The sequence below is a fragment of the Chionomys nivalis genome, chromosome 8, assembly GCF_950005125.1.
Source record: "Chionomys nivalis chromosome 8, mChiNiv1.1, whole genome shotgun sequence".
NCBI classification, from domain to species: domain Eukaryota; kingdom Metazoa; phylum Chordata; class Mammalia; order Rodentia; family Cricetidae; genus Chionomys; species Chionomys nivalis.
This window is the reverse complement of record NC_080093.1, coordinates 86,947,943-86,960,634: the sequence shown is the minus strand read 5'-3', so window position 1 is coordinate 86,960,634 and position 12,692 is coordinate 86,947,943. Positions and strand designations below refer to the sequence as shown.

Genomic DNA, 12,692 nt, shown 5'->3' with positions numbered 1-12,692 from the left:
GGAAAGCAGAGGCAGGCAGATCTCTGTGAGTTCGAGGCCAGCCTGGTCTTAAGAGTGAGTTCCAGGACAACCAAAGATACACAGAGAAACCCTGTCTCCAAAATCCAAAAATTAAAAAATAAAAAAATGTTTTTTTAAAGGCTATGTAAAGATGGAAAATACTTAGAGAATCTGGAGACAGTATGTTACTGTGTTGTTTTTGAATTGTTTGACTGCTGAGGAAAGAGCGACAAAAGACATTTGATTATGAATGCTGCTGGATTAATCTGACCTATATATTTTGAAAATGCCTTGACTTCAAAATTAAGTCAAAAGATATGTTATTTTGGAGAAGAGGTTTTGCTTTTGTTTCCACAGGAAATGAGAGGCTGTAGATTCAATCAGGGTTAAGAAAAATAAGGTTTGATCAAGGAAGACTACCTGAAAAATCTCCAATGGGAATGGATGGCCCAGATGATCCAACATTTCAGTATACCTTTGTTATAGTTTCTTTTTAGTTCTCAATATTGCTGGCCGAGATGATCCAGGCTCACAGAATATTCCAGTCAGGACTTGACCATAATCCTAAATTTTCTTTAGGTCACCATAAGATGATCAGCACCCCAAATCAGCAGGAAGTAGCCTAGAAAACTAAGCCCACCCCCCCCAAAAGGATTATGGATGTTTGTCTTTGTTTAGAGTGTTGGTTATAAGTTGTTATGGATAATGGTCAGGAAAAAAGTGAAACAAAGGATTTAGAGTTCTTGTTTTGAGAAGAAAAAAGGGGGAAGTGCTGTGGGATAATGCTCTTGTACCTTGTAAAGATTTTTTCACTCATATTGGTTTAATAAAATGCTGATTGGCCAGGATCCAGGCAGGAAGTATAGGCAGGGTGACCAGACTAGGAGTATTCTGGGAAGAAGAAAGGCTCAGTCTGTAGTCACCACCCAGACACAGAGGAAGCAAGATGAGAATGCTGCACTGAGAAAAGGTACCAAGCCATGTGGCTAAACATAGATAAGTATTATGGGTTAATTTAAATTGTAAGAGTTAGTTAATAATAAGACTGAGCTAATAAGCCAAACAGTTTATAAGTAATGTAAGCCTCTGTGTGTTTCTTTGGGACAGAAACTTGTGTCTACAACATCTGGAATGGTTCCCCTATCTCTGATTCTTTCACATATCAATAATATCATGGTAATGACCTGAATTACATTCCCAGAAACTACATGGTGGAAGGTGCGACCCGACTCCTATAGGTTTTTTCTCTGACCTCAAAACACACACTGCCTCATGCAAACCTTCCTACCCCCCAAATAAATAAATGTGAACAAAAATTTAAGGGAAAAACCTTATCTGTAGGCAGAGCTGTGAGCAGTGCTTGGCTGTTTGTTTTGTGCATAAGAAACAGCAGTTCAAAGCAGTGCACTATACGCATTCTTGGAAAGGGGCCCGAAAGCTTGGGTCAGATGCTTGAGTGAAGGGTTGGGAAGGAGAGGTAAGCTGGGGTGGGGCAGAAGCATGTGGTTGGACATCGACGTGGGAGCAGGCGTGGCATGTGGTGTTTGTGCCACTTGTTGATGGCCACGGCAAGCACCCAGTACAGAATGGGCATCGAATGAGCAAGTGGGGATGGTGTGCCAGCCCTTGTTGCTCTCTGTACAAGAATCCTACACACCAGTGAAAACAGATGTGTCTTCCCTGAATGTCCAATATGGGAGCAAGTTAGGCACCCCTGTGGGCCAGGTCAAGTGTCAAGGTCGGTTTCACTGGGCATGCAGCAGTCCCTTTTCTTGTCTACTGGTCTTTAGACACTAGCAGTTTAGAGGATGATGCAACTGTAACTGACTCAGCGGTGCCCAGTAAAGATTCCTATAATGTCTCTGGATCTATGGCTACACTGGTGGAATCTGTGTTTCTGGACTGGGCATTCGGTAGGCCTCTGGAACTTGGTCATGAGGTGGCTGACCAACTAGGATTCTGCAATCAGGGAAAGCAACAAGCAACCTATGCTCAGAAGAGACCAATATCCCTGGAAGATAAACCAAAGGTCATATCTGCATTATGGCTTTTTGGCTCTTTCTGCTTGTCCTCTCATTGGTGACTGCTCCTCCAAGCACGGAGACAGCATGCCTATTACTTCTGGGGTGCTCCTTGGACCAACAGTGAGGTGTCACCTTGAAGTGAGTTAGAAATGGCAGTTTAAGCCCCACCCCACTCCTATTGAGTCAGAATCTTTATTTTATTTGCTTTGGTGCTGGGGATGGGAACTGGGGTGAGGTGCATGCTAAGCACATGCTCTGCTACCAAGCTGCACCCCTCCGGAATCTTCATTTTAATAAGATGATTCGTGTGTTTTCTTCTCAGTTGCTCTTTTAAACTTCAGTTTGGAATGTAAATCCTTGCCAAGGTAAAGTCTGTATTTGGAATCAAAGTGACAGCTAGAACCCAGGGCCTCATGCACTCTACCAGTGAGCAAACCCTTTGGCCTCCTGAGTCCTCAGTGTCATAGGTCAGAGCCCAGCAGAATTCAAGGTCACACAGTGAATTAAAGCGTCTTGCTCCCAGCCCTCCCTGATGTGTGCTCTGCAGGGAGCAGGCTGCTGACTCTACTGCATCAACTACTACAGGACCAGTGTGAGCAGGGCTTTGTGTAAGTACATGGTTCACTTCACACGACTGTGCAGACAGATGGTTCATGGCTGCTAAAACTCCTGGAATGTCCTGGGTGATGGGAGGGTCTTGTCTATAATGAGCCCCTTTTAACCACAGCTGCATTCATGCTAGAGACGATGCAGGGCAGAGCCCCCAGGAGCTTCAGGATTGGGGCTCCTCCCCAGAAAGGAGTGACAGGAAGAGGGGAGGGGAATCTGGAGTTAAACTCTTCAACAATCAGATTAGTGGAGGTCAGGGTTGACCGACCACCAGGCTGCTGAGCCATGGCTCTCCTATCTTATGCCCTATGTGGGTTCCATTTAATGGCTTGAGTTTATGCGTCTTGTAATACCCTGGCAAATGTGTCTCTTTCAGTGCTGTGATTTGCTCTAGCACATCCTTGTGTCTAAGGAGAGAGCTTGGTACCACCCCGATGTACAGCTGGATGGTCTTGTGGACTGAGCCTCACACCCCTGCAGTCTGTGCTCTCTCTTGGGGATTTTTATCAAAACTGAACTGAATTGTTGGAGCCACTTGGTGTAGGACTGAGTGGAAAAATGGCATGTATTTGGCATATCAAAACTAGTATCCAAAAAAAAGTACTAATCCACGGATGTACTGCGTGCGTAAAATATACCCTGGCTTTTGAAGACTTAGTGTGAACAAAATATGAAACATTTCACGATAAGTTTCTTTTGTATTGATGACTCTCTGAAATAGCATTTTGGATAATGGGTTATACAGAGAATGCCATTAACAACAGGGCAAGGTGTGATGGCATACACCCATAATCCCATTGGGCATTGCCTGCTTATCAAGCCAGGCTCTTTGACAAAGTTTTCATCCTATGGTGATATTATTCAATAACTTTTAAACCATGGCAAAATAACTAAAATGTCAGTTTCCACAGAGGGAGCCAGGGTTAGGGGCAGAAGCTTCTGGAGTGGAGGCGGTGGAGTGGGACTTGAGAGGATCTACGACTTGGCCACAATGACTATGCTAGCAAGACCCAATGACGGCATCTTCCAGAGTCACAGCTAGGGACTTGCTACAGCCTTGCTTGTCTGTCCTTCCCCTTTAGCTTTGACTGCAGCTATGGAGGGTGTCTCGATATGACTCTGGGCATCGAACTTGCTCAGCGCCTGGTTCCAGTTTCCCTCCTGAATTTCAGTGTCACAGCAGGGCATTGTGGCAGGGAGACCCCTTGGCTGGGTCATATGTACCTGGAGGCTCAAGGAGGGACCAACACTGCTTTGCCCAGGCTTCTGAAGCTCCTGGAGCACTCTGACCTGCTGAGGGCTAAGGACTGGCATTCTTTTCAGCATTGTAAGGCAAACTCCAGAGACTTAACCAGAGTGTCATTCAAAACTGAAACCAATAACTCAACCCAGAAAAGTCTGTGATGCACCAGAACTTCAATTTCTTCTGCCTGCAATCTTTATGATCTGCCATCTACCACAGGTAGTAAATTCTGGCCCGAGAGAAGCAGGAGCATGGCCACTAACATAGCTTACTGGGGAAGCAGAGAGGACAACCTTCTGTGTCAGGACCCAGAAGCTCGTGGCTGCAGTCCAGCATCTCTGATGCTTCCAAGGCCCAAATGGGATGTTGCTCCTGAGTAGTGGGCAATGTAAAATGAGCTTGACTTCACAGTACACAAGAGCCAGTTTTTCTTAAGAAATAAATTTAATTCCGGGTGGTTAGTGAACTTCGGGCCTGTAATGCCTTCATGAAAGTTAAGAGAATCCAGTTACAAAAGCAGTAGTGCGCACAGTCTCAAAGAGCTGAAAGTACAATGGGCTCCATGGTTTACAAAGTACAAAAAATTATTTCATATACAAAGAAAATACAAATAATGTGCAAAAACTGTTTTCACAGGTGGCAAATTTATAAAATGAATATGATAAAAATTCCTTCATTTTTATTTCCCAATTTCTTATATATTAATACAGTTCTATTTTCTAGTGTGTTGATAATTTTTAATTTGAAAATCTGATTTATTTTTAATCTACAAAGTAGTTTTTATTCTTTAAAAAGGAAACAATCTTTTATTTCTAAAATCTTATGAATCAGTTTAGCTATTTTTCTATTAAGTTATAAGCAGGCTATCTGAAAAATCAGCATATAGAAATCATATATACATATTTTGAAATATTAGTTTGGTATTTAACATATTAACATTTCAAAACAAACACATCCATCAAGCCATCAGAGACCCAGCAGCTGCAGCGGCTGCTCAGGCTCACAGAGGTGAACCGCATCCTTGAGTTTTAGGCTAAAGGACAAGGTTATTGTAACTGAGAGAATGTAAGAGCAGTTCTTACTTCTCAGAGCAGTGCTGGCTGGTTATGTAGCTTTGTCCCGGGTGCGTGCTGGTGAGCAGCTGGCCTCAGTCTCCAATTTGCTCCCGTGTTCTGTCGGTCATACATGCTGCTGCTTGTCACTCCCCAGACACGGGACACAGGCACAGGGTCCTCAGAGACCAGCGGTTTGATGCAGTGTTTTCTGCACTGGCCCAGGCTCACTGTTGCTTTTCCCATCAGAATCCTGTGCACTCCTTCTTAGTCTGTCACTGAGTGGTGATGTCCCCTGCAGTGAAGCTCCACGGCAGGGCAGGGACCATGAAAGCACCTTTTGGCAGCACCAGGGAGGTGAGTATTTCAAAGGTTAGGCATAAAAGTAGGTGTGTCCGATGGAAAACATATGCAGGACATTCTATGACCTTTGGAGGCTTTGGATTTTTGTTGTCAAAAGTTCTGGAAGAAAATTATGACCTTGGAGAACAAAAAGGACCTTTACGAGGACTCAGGCAGTAGCTACCTTGCCTAGGAGATGATGGCAGCTGGTTTCGGAGCTTCCTCTGATCTGCAGCTGGGATGTGGCTGTGAGGGCCTGGGCGCCTACCAGACCTGTGTGACAAGGCAATTGCTTCAAGAAGAGACAGGGTAAGCAGAACCTCAGTCCTGGGATGACCACCGTCTGCTCCTGTCTGGCAGATGAGCTCCTCTACCTTTTGTGCTTGGCCAGCCATGGGCATCAGGCATCAGAGATGCAGCTCTGGATCCTGTCCATCCATTGCTGGGCACTCTGTCCGTCCTGAGCACAGAAGTTATACACACGCTTGCTGGTCTTGAGCTATAGAACCAAATGACAGAGGAACAGATAAAACAGGCTTTTTATGGCTTTGCGTGAGTGGCAAACTCGTCCCAACTTGTTAAGACATAACTGCTCGTTCTAACATCATCTGTCACCTTGAGGTAGACTGTGGAGTATTCTAAGGGCCATGCAAAAACAGAAGATATTTAGTCCCCGACTAACTAATCCTTAGGATGAAGCCGGTGCCATCAAGTGGGAGGTCACACTCTGTATCCCTGTACAGGCTATGATGTTGTTCCCTGGCTCTGGGCTTCTGTTATGGCCCCAACTGAAGAAAGGGGCGGCTCAGTTCCCCTCAAACTTTCTCACCATTCTGCTTCGGTGCTGTGTATGGGAGAGGCCGGAGGCGCCAGCTGGTCCTGAGGCCTCCCCCACCTTCCTCAAAGGCAACTCCAGGAAAATGTCACTTTCCTCGTGCTCCACGCCACCTAACTTTCCTCTCCCCGCTGCAGAGGGACTAAGGCAGTGACAGTGCTGTACTGAGGCTGAGGAGGGGCAGAGGCTCTGGGCAGTGGGAAACCAAAGGCATGGCGTTAGTCTGCCGTTCATGCACAGCCCTAAAATGCCCATCTCTAGTGACTATCAACTCCTCTGGGACCTGTGATGATGGGCGGTGACGAGAAATCTGCTGCAGAGCAGGAAAGGTGAACTTACATCAAAGAAAGCCTTGTCACTTGTATACTTTGGGGCTCCCATGCTGGGGCCAGCAGGGATAACCATTTCTACTTCAGCCAGATCAATGTGGCCTTTACAGCTTGTGTCTTCCCCCGAATCATAGTATCGCAGCTAGGATCAAAAAGAGACAGATGGGTCACAGAAAGGGGAAATGATTTTCTAAACCATATTTAATCTCTCTTCTATACCTTGCTTTCAGTGCGAACTCCGCATGGAATAATACCCTAGTATTAACAACGCTGGCTGCCTCTTGCATATACCTTTAATCCCAGCCCTTGGGAGGCAGAGAGAGGCAGCTCTCTGTGAGTTTGAGGCCAGCCTGGTCTACAAAGCGAGTTCCAAGACAGCTAGTGCTACACAGAGAAACCCTCTTGAAAAAACAAAAATAGTAACAAAACAAAAAAAATCCCTAGACACTGATAAACAGCCCACCTGGAAATGAGGCAAGGATCACAATGGCAGGTAACAAGGAAACACTGCCTAGCCACACATGTCCACAGTCTCCCCAGCCTTGCCTGACGGATGAAATGACTGAGTCCCACTCCCAGTCTGAGAAGTACTACAGTGGCCGGTAATGTCCAGCAAGACAGTGAGACTCCCATATGCTGTTACTGGGAACAGAACTTGTTAGAAACAATTTAGTGATGTTGGTGGAAATGAATGTTTGTATCTGCGGAACCATCTCTCCCACCTCTACTTTCCCTCAGGAACAGGAAATGCTGTGCCCTGCACTGGTGCTGCATCTGTCAGCTCAGCACTGAACACTGGCTCACTAAGTGACGGCATAGCCATGAGATGGTAAAGGACAAGAAAGGTTTTGAAATGAGCAGCAAGCTGGCAGGCAGCAGATACGCAGTATAAAATGGTGCTGAAGGAAGTCACAGACAGCTCCTAGCTGCCGGCTCTGGGGCTGTCAGAGCTTTATGAGATGTTTAAATTTGGCACAATAACTGCGTATTACTTTGGAATAAGAAGAAATGAGGTATTTTAAAAGCTAAAGAGCTTGCTAGTGAAAGCCTTCTTGGCCTAGCTGGCTTCCAGTGTGCACAACAGGACTATGATCGGCATCCCTACCTCCAGGCATGGTGTGAGCAGGACTAAATGGAAAAATTATTTATCTTCCATGCTAAAGAAATCCAGAAGATTGGTAAGAATATGAGTATAATTTGATATAATTTTAAAATATAGCAAAATCATAATTTTCTATGTTCTATTTAGTGGTTTAATCGAACTTTTCCTCACAGTGAAGGTTCTACGATTTCAGGGACACTACTATTTTAAAATACAGCTCTAAAAAGGGCTTCTATTTATATGCCTGAAAATCTCAATATTCTTAAGGGTCAACAAACAAAAACACCAACAAAGCCCTTGAGCCAGAGAAAAAGCTGGCCTCTTGCTGTCTTCCTACTGGAGTGCTGACAAGGTACAGACTAGAGCAGAGGTCAGCCAGAGGTTGACACAGAGGTTGTGACCTCTTTGGGGGTTACATATCAGATATTTAAATTACGATCTGAAACAGTAGCAAAATTAAGGTATGAAGTCGCAATGAAATAATTTTATGGTTGGGCATCATCATAACATGAGGAACTGTATTAAAGGTTGCAGCATTGGGAAGTCTGAGAACCACTGTTTTAGGTCCTTCCTAATGTTCTCTGCATTCTGACCACAGCAAGTCAGCCTGAAACAGAGGCTTCACTTCTCTTGCTAATGAAGGGTGCTTTGGGGCAGAAGAGTACCTTGAGATTACAGGGGCAAAGAGATGGAAGTCTAACCTGTAGCAGCTACGATAATAGCAAAGCTTGCCAGAGAGTTCTTAGTGAACGTCTAATCTAGCCTGCCGTGAACCCCAGGACTGGGTGGTGAAAAAAAGCAGTTCCCAGGACAGTGAGGTGGGCTGCAATAAATGTCAGATACATTCATCATAACCGGATGTTTTCGGCAGCAAAAATGGACAGCTATACCATGGGAGAGAGGGGGCACACAGCTCATATGTGCACGGAACAGGCTAATGCTCCCAGATGCTTCCAGACCTGGGTGTTAAAGAGGAGATGACTATGCGTTAAGAGTTCTAGTGCTCTGAGCATGCAGGGCTCTGGGTAGAGGCTGCTATAAAATTTACTTCCAGGGCTCAGGGACATTTTGGGCCTTGGAAGAGCCACCATCTACAAAGGTGAGGAACACATAAGTAGGTCTTGAGGTGAGCCTAGACAGTAGTTTTTTGGGTCTTACCTGATGTTTTGTTACATCTAAAACAAACCAACGGGGTTTCCAACCCTTCAGCAATGCTCCTCTTTTGTACAGTGTTCCTTCGAAGGATCTAGAAGGGCAACAAGACAGTTTATTCTGACTTCATTACAAGCTACCTTTTGTCTACCAGGTTTCTGTCTCCCTAATGAGAGCCCTCCCTGGAGTTTTATCCATAGCCCTTTGGGGAAAGACTGACTCCTTCTGCTGGGACCACCATACTCCCCTGGTTAGGAATTCATGGTTTCCATGCTTTCTGCTATGCGAGGAATGCTGTACCACCAAGGGAAAACCGAGCTGGAAAGAGAAACCTGACAATGCTGTGAGAGACACTTCTAGCACGTCCTTGGCATCCCTAGTTTACATGACTAAATTCCTTTTCTTTGAGCCAGGATAAGCGGGATTTCTGATGGTGCCACTGAAAAAATATTACCTGACATGCATTCTCTCAAAGATTGATCCCCACCCCCAGAACATCTAAACAAGGCATTTAAGAAAAACCAAAACCCCACAGAATGAAAGCAAATCCAAGTCTGCCAAGGCTGTTTGCACGGGGCTGGCTCGGGCTAACAGTCAGGACCCAGCAGTGTCACCTGTTCTCATCGTTCTTGGATGTGTACTGGCTGTAAAGTGTGGCTGCCCTGTGCTCTACACCATTGGATGGGGCGATGGTGACATTTTGATCCTCGCCAGTGCTGCGGTCCAGGGGGTGCAGCACAGGCCTCTTCTGGTAGGAAGGCACGTTGGTAGACACGAGTCCTGGGGACCCCAGTGAGTGTCTTTGGGACTGAAAAAGACAGAACATGAGCTAGGAAAGTTTCCCCATGGCTTAGAGATTGGCCTGATAATTTCATTTATACAAATGTATCTCAGGGTAACAACTGACTAGTGAGCTAACACATGTTGAACATTCATCTGTTTCTGTTTTTAAATGAGAAGTAGAAATAACCTAATATCCATTATTTGGGGACTGGTAAAAAACCAAAACCAACCAACCAACCAAACAAAATAACTGTTATTTCTTTACAATGGAGTTCTAGACAGCAACCAAAATGACGCACATGAATGGCATGTATGTCAACAAGAAGGCAGGTTCTAAAATATCACATCCAGTAAATCTTGTATTTCTACGTTTATACACTGTGGGTCATTTTCATCTCTTGGTAATGTTCCGTGTATTGTTATTTTTAAAATATACATCCTACTTTCATAATTTAAAAATATCTAGAAACAATTTTAATTTTCTGGGGTAGAAGGCCCCAGGTGGCAACAGCTCCTCAAGAGTCATGTGAAGGTGAGGCGGAGCACAGAGCTCTTCTATCAAGGGCCTTCTCAGACCACTTGCCTTGTCTCTTTTCCCTGAAATGCTCTTCAGAACACCATGTGTCCTCGCTTCCCTGTGCTGGGCTGGGAGTCAGTCTGCTGTGGATTTGAGTGGTGGCCCTGCCAGTTAGTAGCTGTGAGACTTCTCTGCATTCCCCCTTGTGCATGAGGCACAAAACTTGCTCACTGTGGACTGCATAGGGCTTAGTCCCTTGGATGTATCATGTGCTTGATAAATGTTTCTAATCTCAGAAATAGGAAATGGGGTATGAGACACAGGAAGCAAACAGAAAAGGAAGTTTGGGCAATAGAAAGTAGCATATGTTGTCTGTCATCTTACAGTATTTCTCTTTGCTTGTTTCTCTGGAGCAAACATGGGCCTGGCATTCCCTGTCCCTTGTGGTAGGTCAGAAGAGACCACAATGGCACCGAGATAGAGAGAACCCAGTAATTTCCTCTGGATTCAATGCCTGAAACATGTGCATTATGTCACTGTGGAGAGTGAGACATTCAGGAAGCATTCGGTCATCTGGACCATTCTGCCCTGAACCTCTAGGGCATGACCCCTCTCTACCACTTTCTCTGGGTTATGAGCTGTGGGCTCCATATGACCTAGCACCCTCCAAAGCTCAGGGGTTTGTTGCCAACTCACATGATCTGTTCTTGGCTCTTCCTTAAGGTCCACGGTTACTTTTTCCCATAGCTGGTGCCATTTCTCAGGAGTTTGGTTCAATTTATGCTCCAATTTTTCAATTTCCTGTAAAGAAATGAAAAGGACATTTTGACAGGCGAATATTTTATGGAAGGCCAGGATGTACCTGGAGATGCAGGTTTCCTCTGTGCTGGGCCCAGATGAACAGCATGGCTGGAGGAAAGCTGGATTTATTAGGACTCAGAAGGTTTTTTTGAACAGATTGATTTAAATAACAAGACACAGTGTGTGTGTGTCTCAAACACCTTCTCCACTCTTGGACAGCCTGTTGGAAATCTGAGGACCAAAGCTACAGGCCAACTGTGGGCCTATGTCCCAACCCTAATGGCTGCAGCAGTTAAGTCTTTCTTGACAGAGGAGCCCTCGACTTTGGTGACTCAAACCAGATGCGCAAAGAATAACCCAAGAGATGCTCATGAAAATGACTTCCCTCTGACAGGGGCTCAGGGCAGCCACCACTGCAGCTTATCCTTCCTGGCTTGAAAACAGAGAGAACTCTTCATGAACTGTCTGACCCAAGTCAGAACAGCACTGTCCTGGGAGTCCACTGCCAGGATGGCTTCACTCCAGAGCATGCCTTGCAGAAGGTGTCCCAGCAGGCTATCAGCTACCCATACTCCTAACAAAGGGAAGTAAAGTACCCGCAAAAGCCACTGCCAGACCTAATTCCAACAGCCTAGGCAGCTAACGTTGGGAGGGAAATGTTCTTTTCTCAGCTGCTTCCTTTTGCACTGCAAAGTCACTTTTGAGGGTAACTTTGCCAGTAGTGAGTGTGGTGTCTACTGCCGCACAGAATCAAGGCTGGACTCTTCAGACTCAGAGTGTTACCTATGACACTGCCCAGAGTCAGGGAGCCATTACAGACGCAAGCCAGCCCGAGCTGTCCCCTAGGGCCGAGTGCCTGTAGACATGTCTACGCATTTCTGACTTACACTGAAAAGTCTGGTGAGGGCATCTGGCTGGCTGCAGCTGATGTCATCATAGCATGGCCACACTGTTCTCCTTTGACTCTGGGGCCCAGCTCCTCCAGCCATATCCAACTCCTCGGGAGGAAAATGCTTGGGGGTCAGCATCATCCAGTCGTATGAAGGACCTGCAGACAGAGTCTCCTCTGTGTAGTAATCCCACTTCTTGAGGCTGGAGACATTTACATTAGGCTTCAGGGCCTGTTTAAAGAGAATTCTGAAATGTAATTTTATCTTGACCCTGAAGTACATACATACATACATACATACATACATACATACATTTGCAGAGTACAGGGCAAGTATATAAATTCACCTAAATACTTAAAACTTATACATCAAGAGAGCATTAAATAAAACATATTTAACTTCCTTCCCTAACAAATGTAACCTCCTAATAATTTGGAAGGCCAGGTTCAAATAAAGGGTTCTTGGGTTCTTCATAATTCTATACTAGGAAGTAGTAGCACACAGAGAGAGAGAGAGATTCCCAGTTTACAGGCCTTGGTTTAACCTCCTCCTCCTCCCACCTTGACCTTGCATGAACATTTGTGTATATCCTAGGCCACTAAGCCACACTCCTCTCCGTCCTTGTGAGGCAGCTACTTGGTTTCTCTGGGTCTTGGGACTCATGCACTGACATGGCAGGCTGACTTGGACAAGTAACCTGGTGAGTGATCTGGATTCAGACTAGGGATGTGGAGTACCCAGAGCAAAGATTGGATGACGAGAGGCTACCTAAAAATGAGCATTTTGTTTCTTGGTGAAGGTCCCACCAGAGAAAGGTCAAATAGAGTTCTAAATGCATGGCCCAGGGCAGGAACCAATCCTGCCCAGCCTTCAAGTATCTGATTTATGTATGGCACCGAACAGTTCCCATCTAGTAATTCTGTTGATGTTTTTGAGACAGTCTTGCTATGCAGTCCTGGCTGGCTTCAAACCTGTGATCTTTCTGTGTCTATCACTTAAGTGACATATTAGAG

The 12,692-nt window shown here is 45.4% G+C and overlaps 1 protein-coding gene across 1 annotated transcript in view; it reads right to left on the bottom strand.

The window, feature by feature from the left end:
• Positions 1–4,307: 4,307 nt before the first annotated feature.
• Positions 4,308–12,692, bottom strand: part of Sbf2 (SET binding factor 2) — a 403,356-nt gene continuing 394,971 nt past the window's right edge. Inside the window, 6 exon segments of the mRNA XM_057777079.1 lie at positions 4,308–5,769; positions 6,445–6,576; positions 8,695–8,782; positions 9,303–9,496; positions 10,685–10,789; positions 11,677–11,910. Coding sequence (XP_057633062.1) covers positions 5,671–5,769; positions 6,445–6,576; positions 8,695–8,782; positions 9,303–9,496; positions 10,685–10,789; positions 11,677–11,910 — 852 coding nt within the window. The 3' untranslated portion in view covers positions 4,308–5,670.